We start from the raw sequence: 14,451 nt of genomic DNA on the forward strand, positions 1-14,451 counted from the left end.
CCCTGGGGTGTGTGGGGGGGCCGAGATGAGGAAGGGGCGCCGAGGCCGCGCGCATGTGCCGTGGGCGCTCGGGGCTGCGCGTGCGCACGGCGGGAGCGGCGCCGGTCGCTGCCGTGGGAGCGGGGCGTCATGGCGGCGGGCGCTGAGGCGCTCGCTGCTTCCGTCCGAGACTTCGTGACCGGACAGCAGGACGGCCGCGCCGCGGAGTTGGCGGCAGGTAACGGGCGGCGCCTGGGCGAGGCTGCGGGGTTGGGTGCGGCGGGGCGTGGGGCCGCGGGGCGGGGCCGCGGGGCTGCGTGCGGGGGCCGCTGAGCCACGTGGCTCGGGGGTACGGCGCTGCGTGTTGGCGGCGCGGGGCGCGGGTCGGGGCGCGGGGCGGGGTTAGGCGCTGGGTGAGGCGCTGCTGGGACGGGGCGTGGGGGGGAGGAGGATTAGGGGCTGTAGGGCGGCAGCCAAGGTGAGGCGGGGTGAGCGGTGCCGCGTAGATGCGGGGTTTGGGGGAGCGAGGGCTGTGGGGTGAGTTCGGATTTTGTAAGGCTGATGCAGAGCACGGGATGGGGCCGGCTTGGGCCGGGGAGCGGGACTTCAGGGCGTGGGGACGTGTGAGCTGATGGGAGCGCGGGGCTGCGAGCCGTGACGCTGGGGGCACGGGCACAGCGGGAGCTGCTGCCGACGGTACGGCGGCCCGCGGTCTGTCTGAGTGCTCTGGGGCTGCAGCCGTGCTTGGCTGCTCCGGCCCTCGGGTCTGGGGCCTGTGCTCTGACGGCTCCTCTGTGATTTCTCTTTCCCTGGTGAGACTTGAGGCATTTGGTTCCCGTGGGTGATCTCTGCTTGGAGCGGAGATTTGGTGACTTTGTTATGTTAGGGAGTCTGTAGGGAGTCTGAAGGAGGATTTTTAAGGATGAGGGGGTGTGTTTTGTTTCTGGATGGTGGCTTTGGCACAATTTGGAAGGTATTTGAGGGAGCGGATAGAAGGCAGGGAAAGATAACCTTACAGCTGCTATTGTCATCTGTGGTCATGTTACAGAAGTGACTGGAGAAAGCTTTGTCTCATCATAGACCTACAAAGAGAAGAGCTGTACCCCAGCTCCCATCAGCCATATGGCACTTGTGACAAACCTACCTTGAAAGGCGAGGGGGCTGGCAGGAGTCCTGTGGTGTCTCTGACCCTGTATAGAGTCATGCATCAGAAAGTATTTAATTACAGCATCATTGAGTGAAAGGAGAGGTTTTCCTCTAACCTCACTGCCTTTTGTGTAATTGTTGGAAGAAACACGTTGAGCTTCCTTCGTGTGCCGCTGAGTGCTAAATTAAGTGTAACTTGACAGGTAGGAGGGGGAGCTTGGTGCTGTCACAGGCATTTTGGGCTGCATAGGTCAGCATGTGTCAGAGAAGGCTGAGTTTGTTTTTATTAAAGCATGTGAAGAGAGGGATGATGCTGTTAGAGAAAGCCATCATGATCACTGGAAATTACTGCACACACACTGTAAGGGAACTGGGGAGATGTAAGGAGTGGCAAGTGTGTGGAAATTATATATGGAAGGATGGCAGTGAAAGGGAGGTGTCAGGGAAAGCTGGTGGATTTCAAGTTAGAATACAGCAAAGGGTAAATTGCTTGCTTCTGTTTAGCCTCGCACTCTAGGAATATCACCAGAGAAGGGCAGCCCTTCCAGTAAGGGAAGCTTACTGGGATGCAAGGTGCACAACAACTGGTCCTGCTGGAGCTGAGCTTGCACTTCAGCTGCGCTGTGTGCTGCTGCTCTACGTGCTGCTGGGCTCGTGTGCTTCTCTCATGCACAGTGAAATCAAGCAGACATCTGAAACCAGAACAAGCTTGCTGGAGTAGAGGGAGGGGGTTCATAGCCACAAGAACATGGGTGGCTAGTTGTGGTCAGATCATTGCTCTTCAGCTCTTTCCTGTTGGTGAGGTCACTAGCACCTTTGTCTAAATACTGCGTTCAGGCTTTGAAAATGTAGAGCAGCTGAGTGCTCAGCTGTGGGACTAGTGTGTATCTGACCTTCTACACCATGGCAGAGGTCAGAATCACAAGCTTGCAGAAGCTGTGCTCTGGAATGAGATGGTGGGATCCTAGGTGTGAAGGAGTGCTCTGCTTTGTACCCAAGCACAGTGCCTGCTTGCTACCATGCTCCTGTTTTTCTCCAAGAGGCTTTGCCAGCAGCTCCCAGTCTCACTTGAGGCACCTCTTCTTCAGCCTGTGCTGTCCACCCTGCAGCCAGCTGGACTCTCCTTTTTCCTCATGGCTCTCCTTGCCATGCCTCCTATCCCTCTCCCCTCTGTGCCAAGTGGAACTGGAAGTGCTGTCTTTGGAGCCAGGGCTGCTTGCTAACAGAAAATGTGGTCATCCCTTCTTCCATCCCTGGAGACCTCTCTCCAATAAACAGCACAACCTAATACTGGAATTAACTGCTTTAGGAAGAGCCAGTAAATGCTGGCAACAGCAGGATACACTAGCTGAGGCAAGGCCCAGATGAAACCTTTGGGCTTTCCGATAGGTGGGTGCCCCACCAATTGTGTAGGGAAGCCCTCAGCAGGGCAGAGAGGTGAACGCTCCTGGGCAAAGATAGTGAATCCTGGGGACCAAAGGCACACAGAGCTGTTTTACTGGGCGAGTGTCGCTAGCTGTGGGGGTAGGGGCCCTTCTGCTGGGCTTTTGTAGGATATGGCAGATCCTCACCAAGGCCTTCTGTGGAGTGACTCTTCCCCCAGTTCAGCTGCAGGTGAGTGAAGCAACCTGACCAGGGTGTCTGAGTCAGAGCTGCGAATGCACTCCAGCAGTTCCAGCATTGTGTCGTACTCTAACCACAAAACCATATTTCTCTGTGCTCTCTGCCTTGGAGGGAGTTTGTGTGGGTGTTGCTCAGTGTAGAGATGATGGAAGCTGAGTGCTTGTTAATGTCTGGGCTGTTTGGCTCAACCACTGCCTTGTTAAGAGCATGATTTCTTTTGTCCCCTAGGGAGCATTGGGGGCAAACCTCACAACTCACCCTCACAACTGCCCTCTGCCTCAGTGACAGTCTGGGAGACTCTTTGGCTTACTCTCTTTATTTCTTCTCTCTAGGAGTGAAAGATGGAAGCTGGACTATTCTGCAGCTTGTGGAAGCCTTGGGGTAAGGAAAGCTGTGTACATGTTGTACATCATGTAAGGGTATTGCTGGGGAGATTCCCATAATAAGGGATAACAAGAAGGAAAAGTGTGCATGCTGGCAGCTCATCCTGTGCAAACTGCCTTCAGTACCACCAGGCACACAGATGCACCATAAGTGTGTTGTCTGCTCACTGCACATTGCCCTCGCAGGGCAGGAGGGGCCTGTAAGTCTCTCCTGGGACTGAGGAAAGGTGTTGCGGCAAGCAGTGAGCTGCAGAGCACATTGCAGCTGAGACTCCCTAGCAGGAGCTGCCTGACCACACAGCTGCACTGTTCCATGTCATGAGTTGACTGCCACTTGGCTTTATTTCTTTCTCTGAGCTGTCATGGGCTGGGACTTGGGGGAACCTTGTTTTTTTTCCAGCTTTGTTGACTTGTAGGAGGCTTTGCCTTTTTCATCTCTTGTGATCTTGAGAGCCTGACTTTGGGTTGCAGAGCATGGTGCAAGAGTAATTTCCTTGGTCTGACTTGAGAAAAGGCTTCTTACCTTGGATGTATTGCTGTGTGAGGCCAGGTGCTTGTTAGCAGCATGGTCATGGGCGCAGGAGTCATCTCCTACCCTATGTGCCAGTCGGGCAGCACTGTGCTGCTGTCCCCCTGCCTGGAGAGCAGCTCTGTTTCATGCCTATAATGTGTTTGCTTGGGGTGCACTTCCTGTGTGGGTGTCCCTGTTCACATCAGGCCTTTTGGGTTTTCACCATGTGTGGGCTAGATTCTGCCTGGAAAACACCGATCCCCGGACACGAGGGCGAGGCATCCAACTGCTGTCACAAGTGCTGCTGGAGTGTCACTCCTTGCTCCAGGAGAAGGAAGGTAAGGTCTTCTATGAATGAATTGTGAGCAGGTTGGGGGCCAAGCCTGTGCCCTGAAAGAGTCTAGCCTGCGTTTGGCAAAGAAATTGATTTAGCACTATGGCAACCTTTGCATATCTCTCAAGAGTCAAAGTCCAAGAAGGATGTGGGGCCCCACATCATAGCCTGTTTGCCACCCTCACAACACAATTCAGGCTACTCCCTGAATGTACCAAGGCCAGGTGCTGCAGCTGGTGCCCCTGGCAATGTGTGGGTGCTCTGCACTCAGGCATGCTCAAGCGCTGCGTGGGAAGCCTCGGGGACACATCTGAATGTCAGAATCCTTGGGAGGTGATTCACTGCAGGAAAACCATCGTTCACAAAGCGAGTCATGCCACAGCCCTGAGGCCTGCCTAGGTTAACTCTGGGGGATCTCTGTGGCCTGGGAGGAGGGGGATCACCATAAGGATGAGAGAGGAGAAGAGGGCTGGGGTGGGAGGGGAATATTCCCTGTATATGTAAGCAAGAAAAAAGTTTGGCTGTGTTATATGCCTCTAAGAAGCTGACTGGCAAGGAAACCCAGTAAGTGCTTCCAGAATGACTTTGGATTGGGCTTTGCTGGTTGGTTGCTCAACGTGTGCCAGCAGGATGGCAAGATGCAGGGGGAAGTATCTGATAGGTGAGCTGATGAAAAGGAAGGGGGAAAGCAGCAAGTGCTTGGCTTGATGTTGATGATGTAGGTCTTGGACTGGTACTGGGCAGGGCTGTGAGCAGCTGTGCAGGACTGTGCAAAGAGCTACTGGTGTAGCTGGAGTCAGGTATGACTGTGGTAGGGATGGGGTGGCTCTAGAGGAACAAACAGGTGGGGAGGTTTGTCATGAGGCCTGGCAGAGTCAGGGGAGTGAGCTGGGTTTACAGCCGAGTCATTAGCAGCTCTGGAGTGGGATGGGCAGAGTCAGTCCCCAGGAGGAGAGCCAGCCCAGCCAGCCCATCTCTCTTCGTGGCTCTCCTCACGCAGTCCATTTCCCAAGCACTGCGTCAGGCTGCCTCCCGGGGAGTGAGTTTCTGCAGCAGCTGTGGGTGCAGGATGCTGCCAGCCGGCTCTTCCAGTCTGCTTCCTGCTGCCGCTCCCCAGGCTGGGCTGTGCAGGCGCCCATGGCCATGACTCGGGCCGGGAACGTGTTGTGGAGCTGAGCGTGGGGGAGCCAGGGCTCCTGCTCCACCCCACAACATCCTGCAGCATCGGCCAAGCAGGCGTCTGCTGCTTCCCTGCCTGTGTCTGCACTCACGTGTCTGGACAGGCCAGGGCGAATGCCTCACAGGCAGCCCCAGCACCTGAGCTCCAGCAGTGGGTGCTGCCCTACTGTGGTCAGACTCAATGGGTTGCTCCATAGGAGGAGCGGGGAGGTGTGAGAGCCAGGTGGGTGCATGCAGTGGTGTCAGTTCCTCTCACGGTGGTGAATGATGCATTCTCACTGTTCAACATGCAGCTGTGACTCCAGGGGCTAACGAATATTGGTATCTGTTTCTGACAGTTCTGCACCTGGTCCTGTTTTATGAGAACCGGCTGCAAGATCATCACCTCGTGATCCCTTCAGTGCTCCAGGGTCTGCGTGCACTGGTGAGCTCATGCTTCCACGGCTCACAATGTGAGGATGGCTTCAGGGTGATGCTGGGAGGAAAGCGCAACTCATGGCTATGACATAGAGCAGCTTGTGGAGCAGAGCCCAGCTGGGCTTCCAGCTCTGTGGCATTGCCCTGCCCTGTGCTCCTGCTGTGCCCCTGCAGGGGAGTAGAGGCTGCCATGACTTTCTGCTGTTCAGGGGCAAGGATTCTGTGGCTACCCTTTGGGACAGCACTGATTTCAGGTGGCTTTCCTACCCTGTCTGTGAGGGTAACAGACTTCCCCTGGGGTAGGAGAGGATCTTGCAGGTGGCTGCTGTACATTCCCTGTTCCTATTGCTTTTCTCTTCCTATATACAGAGCTTATGTGAGGTGTTGGCCCCAGGGCTAGCAGTTTCTGTGCTCAAAGCCATCTTCCAGGAGGTGCATGTGCAGGTGAGCAATGTGATTTTCATCCTCCTATCTCTGTTTCATATTTTCTGTGTCTAGGGAAGGTCTGCCAGCATTCTGCACCAGTGCAGTGTAGCGTATCCTTCAGCAGCAATGCAGTGTTCCTGCAGAACTCAGAGCCAGCATGGCTCACTGCAGAGCAAGAGACAGAAGACAGATGAGGCTCCCATTTGGCTCTTGTCCCCTCTTCTGTCCGCCTTATGAAGATTATTTCCTTTGCTCTGTTCTCCAGACTGTTCTAGTGGCCCTAGTTCCCAAATTCTGCTCATCTTAAGACTGTTTATTCTGGAAGGCCTTAGGCAGCACATGTGGCCCAGGTGTGATTGTAACAAGTGTATTCTTTCAGTGATAATCACAGCCAGTCATGTTCAGGTGCAATTGTACACCCTCCACATGGTAAATGGGATCTACATGCCAGAAAGCAGCAGTGCAGCTATTGAGGGGCCCTGCCTGCTTCTCAAGGGCATGTGCATACTTCTGGGTAGTGGGATAGCAATGCTGCATGTATGGAGGTTTGTTTTGATTCCTCTGCTCCTCCTTCCAGTCCCTGCTGCAGCAGGACCGCTACACGGTCTACAGCATCATCACCAACTTCATGGCCACCAGGGAGGAAGGTGAGGGCACTGATGCCAGAACCACTTTGGGGTTATTAGGGCTAGGAGAACGGCTTGCTTTCTCCTGCTCAGAGCGCTCTGTGGCACTGCCTGGAGAAAGCTGGGAGGGGCTGTGGGGCTGGGGAAGCAGAGCTGATTTCATGCAACGTTGGTGAACTTGATTGTCCTGCACCTTCTTTCTGCAGAGCTGAAGGGCCTGGGTGCCGACTTCACTTTCGGCTTCATCCAGGTGATGGATGGGGAGAAAGATCCCCGCAACCTGATGGTGGCCTTCCAGATTGTGCATGATCTCATTGTCAAGAACTATGCCCTGGGTGAGCCTGTGTCTGCTGTGCAGAACTGAGTGGAGGACATGTTGCTTTTTTCTATTTTTTTGAACTGTTGGAGGGATGGCCTTTGGGGCACGAGCGGGACTAGGTTGTGTCTGACATGACTTAAGAGCTGTAGAGACAGCCTGTCACAGCTTGGCAGCTGTGTTCCTCTTGCTCAGCATCTCTCATCACCCTCTTCATTTTCTACTTGCAGGTCCCTTTGTGGAGGAGCTGTTTGAAGTGACATCCTGCTACTTCCCTATTGATTTTACTCCAGTGAGTGAGTCTGCTCCATGTTATAGCCTGTTCTTTCTAGTGTTTTCTCAGGGTCTCGTGTTCCTTTCAGGGAATGGAAGGAGAGGGTGGGCAAGAGTCTTAGCGTGGGTACTGTTGTGGTGTTAGCTATAGTATTCAGGCTGATGCCAGACTGGCTGTAGAGATTGACATTGCTGTTGCCTTGCTGCATATGAGATGATGCAGCGTCAGCTGATGGCTGATCTGGGATGTTTCATGAACTGCTCTCTATATTTCCCCTCCAGCCCCCCAACGACCCACATGGCATCCAGAGAGAAGATCTGATCCTTAGCCTCCGAGCTGTACTGGCCTCCACACCACAGTTTGCTGAGGTAGGTAGCAGTTTGGGTTCTTGAGCATCACACTTGAGCACAAGCTGCATTTCAGAATACTGCAACTCCTAGTGCAGCTCTGCAGGAAGTAAAAAACTGGGACCAGGAGTCTGCATGGGCACCCCTTCTGTCCTGGTACTCCTTGTGTCCTGCCTATCCCTGGGGCTGGACGTGTGGAGGGTACTGCGTGTTGCACGTTTTTTTTCTATCTCTGCCTCTCCTGGCAAAGGCTGAGCTTGCAACCCTGCAGGGCCATGGACAAAGTCGTGCAAAGAGCAGAATGAGTCTTAACCATCTCTTTCTGCAGTTCCTGCTCCCTCTGCTCATCGAGAAGATGGATTCAGACCTGCAAAGTGCCAAGCTTGACTCCCTGCAGACTCTGGTAAGGAGGGATCCACCACTCCCATCAGCCCACAGCTGGCCAGTGCCAGTAGCAGCCAACCACAGCCAAGCTTCTTTCCCATATCTGGCAGTCAAAGACTCTCCCTTTCAGAGCCTGTTTTACAATTTCCAGGATCCTAGTTAGGCCTGCATCACTCTTTTCTTTGAGTGCTTCACGCAGTCCAGCACCCTGCTCTCTGTTCTACTGGCACTGATTCTTTTTTTTTTTTTTTTTTTTTTCCTCCTGGCTCCTGTTTACAGACTGCTTGCTGTGCCATCTATGGTCAAAAGGAGCTACAAGAATTCCTCCCTAGCCTCTGGTCATCCCTGCGCAGGGAGGTAAGTGCTGCAGAGCCCCTAACAAATGTTCCAGCACAGCTGGACTCCTCCTGAGCAGGAGTTCACAGCCAAACCAGTAGAGCTCCATATCTCCCACCAACCCCCACCTGTGGCCTTGGACAGCCCAGATGAAAAGGAGTTTGGGGGGATAGGCTACCCCTACCAGTGTGTCTGGGGGGCTTGTTGGATATGCTTGTTCAAAGCACACAGGAAGTGATACTGGAGCCTGAGCCTCTTCAGCCCATGTTGGGAGCTTGAAGCCTGTGGTTGGGGGTGTCAGCACTGAGCTTAGCTTACCCCACGGCATCTCCTGCAGGTGTTCCAGACAGCGAGTGAGAAGGTCGAGGCAGAGTGCCTCTCTGCATTGCATGCCCTTTCTGCTTGTCTCTCCCGTTCTGTGCTCAGCTCAGATGCCGAGGACCGGCTGGACTCCTTCCTTAGCAGCATTCTGCAAGGTAGGGAGACCTGCCCATCCCTGAGCAGAATGGCCTGTTGGCACTGCCAGACCTGCAAGCATCCTCCTAGCCAAAGGAGGTAGTCTGCCCTCACATTCTCCTTGAAGTCTGTTTCTTCTATTTCTGGCTTCCACAGCTAGTGTTGGCTTCTCTGAGAGAGTGTCAGTGTAGGAGGGAGGAGAAGAGGGTACAGTAGGAAATACAAACTGAATGGAGTTGCTTCCCTCTCTTTGCTTTGTTGCGTGCCTTGAGCTGGGGGCAGCAGCTCTGCATAGGAGGTTGCACTGTAGCTCAGACCTGTGTCCCAGCAGCACATCCCAGTCCAGATATGAGCCATGCCCTGCCCGTGAGGCAGAGGCGGTTCTGCCAGTATGGCTAATGCCAATCCTATCTCAGATTGCAGGCACCATCTGTGTGAGCCTGACATGAAGCTGGTATGGCCAAGTGCCAAACTCCTGCAGGCAGCAGCAAGTGCCTCCCTCCGCAGTTACCACCGTCTCACCCACAGCATCCTTCCCCTGCTGCTGGAGCAGTACAACAAGCATTCACAGGTGAGAGGCACCCTGGGTTTGGTGGTCAAAGGCAGCAGGGCTGAGTGCACCCTGTGACTCTGTCCAGCTTGGTGAGATGAAGGGGGCATCAGTCATAGTGGGTGTCCTTCTCTGACTGTGGGTGGGCACCCCTGTTAACCCCCTGGCCTTGTGGCATTGGGCTGAAATGTAGCAGTGAGAGAGCTGGGTTACACCTTTGTATCCCTGCAGAGCAGCCAGAGAAGGACAATCTTGGAAATGCTTCTGGGTTTCCTGGAGTTGCAGCAGAAGTGGGGACATGTAGAAGAAGGTAAGATTTGCTGGCCCTTCTGAAGGAACCCAGACTCCCTTAAGTGTGACCCTGGAAGCTTCAGGCACTGCACTGCCTTCCCTTATGCTGACTGAAGAAAAGCTCATTGACTTGGGTGGCTGTGTGTGCAGCCTGCCCGAGGGATTTTGTGTGATTGGATGTGAACTGGCGGGGCATCAGAAAGTGTCTGTCCAGTGCTGTGGTGGTGGCTGTGCTGTGACAGTGAGATGCAGGCAGTGACTCCATGCTTCTGTCTCCAGATGAGAGTGCTCTGCTGTCACTCCAAGAGACAGTTTGCTCTGTGGTGTTCTCAGCACTCACAGATCCCAGCGTGCAGCTCCAGCTGGTCGGGATCAGGGCACTGACTGTCCTGGGCTCTTTGCAAGGTTGGTATCTCACATCCTCTGGGGAGGCAGAGGGGAGGTGTTGCCCTGCTCTGGGAGCTGTGGTCAGCTGCCTGTGCTGCATGCGGATACACAGGAGAGTGCAGCACTGCTTATTCTGTCTGTGAGCTCCAGGAACACTTGATTTATCTTGCTTGCCTGTGCTGGGCACCTTGTATCTTTGGAGTTTGTGTGATGTTGCATTGCTAATAGCCTGGACAAGAAGAGGGAAGGATGCTGGCCAGAACACTGGGATCGTAGCCTTTGGCCAAGGGCATTATTCTTCTATGGTTCTTGTTCCAGGCTTCCTGTCTCCCTCTGACCTGGAGCTGGTTGTGGATCATCTTGTCCGGCTTGCTCTGCACGAGGAAGATTCCCAGAGCAGGTGAGTGCTGGGCTGACATTGCTTCAGTCACCCATACTCTGGAAAGAGGAACGAGACCTGACTCTGCTACAGAGATGGGCTTAGTCTGGGTGGAGGCAAAGGAACTGTGGAAAATAGAGACCACGTGTGTAGAAGCAAAGGGTTGAGCCAAGTGGTTTCTGGAATCGGAATTAGAAAGTCTGGGTCTGTCAGAGCAAGAGCCTCTACTACCAATAGGGTGAAAAAGGCAGCATCCTGAGAAATGGGTTTCTGGTGGCCCAGATCTTTGCAGCTGATGCACAGACAGCCCAGAGTTTGCATTGTTTACATCACCCCTCCTGCTCTCTTCCCTCCTGGCAGTGAAGCAGCGATGGAAGCAGCTGGATCTCTGGCCCCTGTCTACCCAAAAGTTTTCTCTGGGCGCATGGTGCCTAGGCTTGGAGAGGAGCTGCAGTCAGGTAGGACTGACAGTCTTGCAAAGGGTTTAATTTCTGGTATTGGGGTGAAACAGAGAGACTGTGCCATATGGTTCTCCTCATTGAGGAATTCCTAGCACATGTGCTGTGTTGTTTGCACTGTGGGGATCACAAGCAGCCTGCACAGCAGGGACTGCCCTTGAGGAGCTGCCCAGTCACAGACAGGACAGGATGCCTTGGACTTGGCTTGGGCTGGTCTTTTGGTGCTGCTACACTCCAGCCTGGCCACTGCAGAGGGGAGCCATCCCAACACCCCTCTGAACTGCATTTCCTCTTTAGAGCGGGAGGAGGAGAGCTCCCGGAATCTCCACTCCTTGCAGCAGCGCTGCCTGCAGGCCTTGGCAGCCGTGTCCACGCACACCAGCATCGTGAGGGAAACTGTCCCTGTGCTGCTGCAGCACCTCCGGAATGTGCAGAAAGGTAACACAGCTGGCTGCAGGCAGTTTTGTGCAGCACCACTCCTCAGGAGATGAGGAAGGAGGGCTGTGTTGCTGACCTCCCTGTGTCCTGTAAATGGGGCCATGCACCTGATTGCTGCCCTAAAATGCTGGTGCGGAGGTGGGGGTGGGTGCAGTGGCTGTTGATGTGATGCTGAACGTGCCCTGCAGGGAGCGAGGCCAGGAATGCCCAAGAGGTAGTCTCTGTATGCCAGAGCCTGCACCGCGTGGCCCTGCAGTGCCAGCAGGACGCGGAGGGCTGCTGGTACTACCACCAGACAGTGGTGCCGTGTCTGCTGGCTATGGCTGTTCAGGCTGCCACACAAGGTAAGCATCGCGGCGTGAGAACAGCGGCGGTGTGCTGGGCTCCCTGGTCCAGCAAATAACGCTGCTGCTGCCACCCAACGGCAAACGGGGGCACTGCGGGCCCCTGGTCAGAGGCAGAGCAGCAGTGCCTTATGACATGTGCGTCACAGGGCTGTGCCTGCCTCTGCGCAGTGCCAGTGGGCTCCACCACTTCCTTTCCACCCGTTTTCTGCAGAGAGCAGCCACCCACTGGTAAGCAAGGCATTGCTGGAGGAGGAGGTGCTGACTGCCATGGTCCCTGTTATCAGCGCTGCCACCACTCACCTTAGCCCTGAGTGAGTAGTGCTGGTGTGGGATGCTGGACACTGCCTCGTGGGGAAGGGCAGGCTGAATGCCCCCCTGCTGCTCCACAGGGGAGGTACTGAGTGCTCTGGTGACACTCCCAGAGCAGCACATTGCGATGTCTCCTTTCTCTTAGGCTGGCTGCCCAGAGCGTATCTCATGTGGTGCCCCTCTTCCTGGATGGAGAAGTCTCCTTTCTGCCCCAAAACAGTTTTCCTTGCTCCTTCCAGCCCTTTGAGGTGTGTGGCGTGTTTTAGTTGGGCAAGGACTCAGGATGTTGGCACAGGCTGCCAACAGGGATCATGGTGGTGTGGGTGCTGTTCTTCCCCCACAGGATGGGGAGTGTTTGGAGCCACAGAGACGCCTAGTTGCCCTCCTCATGGCCTTTGTCTGTTCCTTACCCCACAATGTAAGTTGGTGAGGAGAAGGGTAGAGAGGGCCTTGGCTGAGCACCGTTCTGTCCAGATCCATAGTGATCTCTGTGGGCAGAGAAAGGGAGCAGCTGTGGACCTAGTTTGTGACGCACTCCTTGTCTCTTTTAGGTGGTAATTCCGCAGCAGGAACGGTTACTCCGGGAACTGCTGGCATTGAGTTGCTCCTGCAGCTGTCCTTTCACAGCCACCACAGCTTCCAAGTGCTTTGCAGGGCTTGTAAATAAGCACCCAGCGGGTAAGGGAGTAAATAAATTCTGGGGTTCCCTGTTCAGGGCTGGCAGACAAATGGCTCAACCTCCCACTTCTGTGTCTCCAGGGCAGCAGCTGGATGAGATCTTGCAGCTTGCAGTGAACAGGATGGAGCCTGGCCTTACAGAAGGACCTCACCGAACGCAGGCACTCATCCTGCTGCTCTGGGTAGGGCTTGTCTGTGGTGGGAGCAGAGAGCCCCAGGGTGCCCCAGCTGCATGGTGCTGACTCTGCTCTGCCTGCACAGGTGACCAAAGCCCTGGTGCTGCGCTACCACCCCCTGAGCTCCCATCTAACAGACAAGGTAGGCAGCAATGAGGTTGGGCACTCCTGCTCCCCCTGCCTCTGGTCAGCAGCCCAAGTTGCCATGGCTCCCTTCTTCAGCGCTCTCTTCCTCACAGCTGCTGGGTCTGCTGAGTGACGTGGAGCTGGGCCCCATTGCAGCCGATGGCTTCTCCCTGCTCATGGCCGAGTCCCCAGATGTGCTGCACAAGGGCTGCCACGCTGATGTGCGCATCATGTTCCGCCAGCGCTTCTTCACTGACAACGTGCCCAAGCTGGTGGAAGGCTTCCATGGGGCTGGTGCCGGTGAGCAGCTGGCCCCAGCCTGGCCTCACCACTTAGTGCCCCTTTACGCTGGGGATCTGAGCCAGCGCCCCCTCCTTCCCCTTGCTACTTGTGACCATCTCTGCCTGCAACAGATGTGAAGGCCAATTACCTGAAGAGTCTATCCCATGTGCTCAACCATCTTCCCAAGCCTGTGCTGGTGACAGAACTGCCCACGGTGAGAGCCGTCCTCAGTAGAGAGACTGCGGCAGTGCAGGCTGTACAGCGGGGTTACTCACATTGCCTGTGTCCTCTCTACCCACAGCTGCTTTCCCTCCTGCTTGAGGCCTTGTCCTGCTCAGACCGTGTAGTACAACTCTCCACCCTGAGCTGCCTCCAGCCACTGCTGCTCGAAGCCCCCCAGATCATGAGCCTGCACATCGACACACTGGTCACCAAGTTCCTCAGTCTCGCCTCCAGCCCTGCCATGGTGTGTACACTCCTCTCTGCACCACACACCCTTCTCCTGTGTCCCAGCCCCTTCCATCCTTCATTCCTGTCTCTTTTAGGCTGTCCGCATTGCTGCCCTGCGTTGTGCCCATGCGCTCACTAGCCTGCCCACAATAGTGGTAAGTGCTCCCGCTTCCTGCTCCTCCTTGTGCAAGTGGGTCCCAGCTATGGCTGGGGCAGCCAGCACCCTGGAGGGCTCTTGCTCAGAGCAGTAGTTGTCCTCCAGCTGCTCCCATACAAGGCCCGAGTTATCCGGGCGCTGGCCAAACCTTTGGATGACAAGAAGAGGCTGGTGCGGAAGGAGGCAGTAGCAGCACGAGGGGAATGGTGAGTGCATGGCTGGAGCTGCAGGGGAGTCAGCGTGTTTAAGATGTGGCTGATGGCAATCTCTGTCTCCACAGGTTCCTGGTGGGGAGCCCGGGCAGGTGAGCACCCTGCATCCCCTCCCTGTGCTTACTGACAATCTGACCAGGACCCTGTCAGTGCCGTGGACCCAGCTTCCCTTGGAGCCTGGTACTGCCTGGAGCACTGAGGCTGGAGAATGGAGACCTGCAGGCAGCACCTCCCCTGCAGCCCCTTCCTGCCCCACTGCCCTCTCTTCTGCACCTAGCAGACAGAAGGAGCTGTGCTGCTTATGGCTTGCCTGTAGCCAGGGACACTGAGGGACAGATTTGCCATGTGTGAATTGCACGGGCAGGCTTGTGCACACAGGTGCTCTGTGCAGCACCCCCATGTGCGAGAGGAATAAACTTGTCTGTTTTGGTAATGCCATGTGGGATTTCGGTGCAGCCCAGGCTGAGACCCCAG

General features: G+C 55.4%; 1 protein-coding gene across 4 annotated transcripts; it reads left to right on the top strand.

Annotated features, from left to right (window-relative positions):
• The first annotated feature begins 17 nt into the window (after window positions 1-17).
• MMS19 (MMS19 cytosolic iron-sulfur assembly component) lies at window positions 18-14,410 on the top strand. Of its 4 annotated transcripts, none has more exons than XM_031597603.2 (31): window positions 26-217; window positions 3,081-3,129; window positions 3,880-3,980; window positions 5,494-5,579; window positions 5,942-6,016; window positions 6,576-6,645; window positions 6,831-6,959; window positions 7,171-7,232; window positions 7,496-7,582; window positions 7,890-7,964; window positions 8,225-8,302; window positions 8,619-8,757; window positions 9,154-9,308; window positions 9,519-9,597; window positions 9,858-9,983; window positions 10,284-10,365; window positions 10,705-10,802; window positions 11,100-11,240; window positions 11,429-11,584; window positions 11,799-11,898; window positions 12,042-12,144; window positions 12,240-12,314; window positions 12,448-12,574; window positions 12,656-12,756; window positions 12,836-12,892; window positions 12,990-13,176; window positions 13,290-13,372; window positions 13,460-13,624; window positions 13,704-13,763; window positions 13,871-13,971; window positions 14,046-14,410. In XM_031597603.2, the coding sequence occupies exons 1-31, from the start codon at window positions 130-132 to the stop codon at window positions 14,071-14,073; spliced, it is 3,063 nt and encodes a 1,020-aa protein (XP_031453463.2). In that variant the 5' UTR covers window positions 26-129; the 3' UTR covers window positions 14,074-14,410. The 4 variants fall into 4 exon arrangements, with proteins under 4 accessions (XP_031453464.2, XP_031453463.2, XP_090001471.1 ...); XM_090145345.1 differs by lacking the exon at window positions 26-217 and adding an exon at window positions 381-2,739; XM_031597604.2 differs by lacking the exons at window positions 13,290-13,372; window positions 13,460-13,624; window positions 13,704-13,763; window positions 13,871-13,971; window positions 14,046-14,410 and having other exon boundaries at window positions 18-217; window positions 12,973-13,152.
• Window positions 14,411-14,451: the final 41 nt, after the last annotated feature.

Source organism: Phasianus colchicus, chromosome 8 (assembly GCF_987193195.1).
Source record: "Phasianus colchicus chromosome 8, bPhaCol1.hap1.1, whole genome shotgun sequence".
In the NCBI taxonomy this organism is placed as follows: Eukaryota; Metazoa; Chordata; class Aves; order Galliformes; family Phasianidae; genus Phasianus; species Phasianus colchicus.

What these genes read in the sequence shown, in the direction of transcription:
- MMS19 (XM_031597603.2), top strand. Translation starts at nt 130, where the DNA reads ATGGCGGCGGGCGCTGAGGCGCTCGCTGCTTCCGTCCGAGACTTCGTG. An exon ending in TGTCCTGGGCTCTTTGCAAG is followed by an intron (nt 9,984 to 10,283) that starts GTTGGTATCTCA and finishes TTCTTGTTCCAG; the next exon opens with GCTTCCTGTCTCCCTCTGAC. An exon ending in GCTCCCATCTAACAGACAAG is followed by an intron (nt 12,893 to 12,989) that starts GTAGGCAGCAAT and finishes TCTTCCTCACAG; the next exon opens with CTGCTGGGTCTGCTGAGTGA.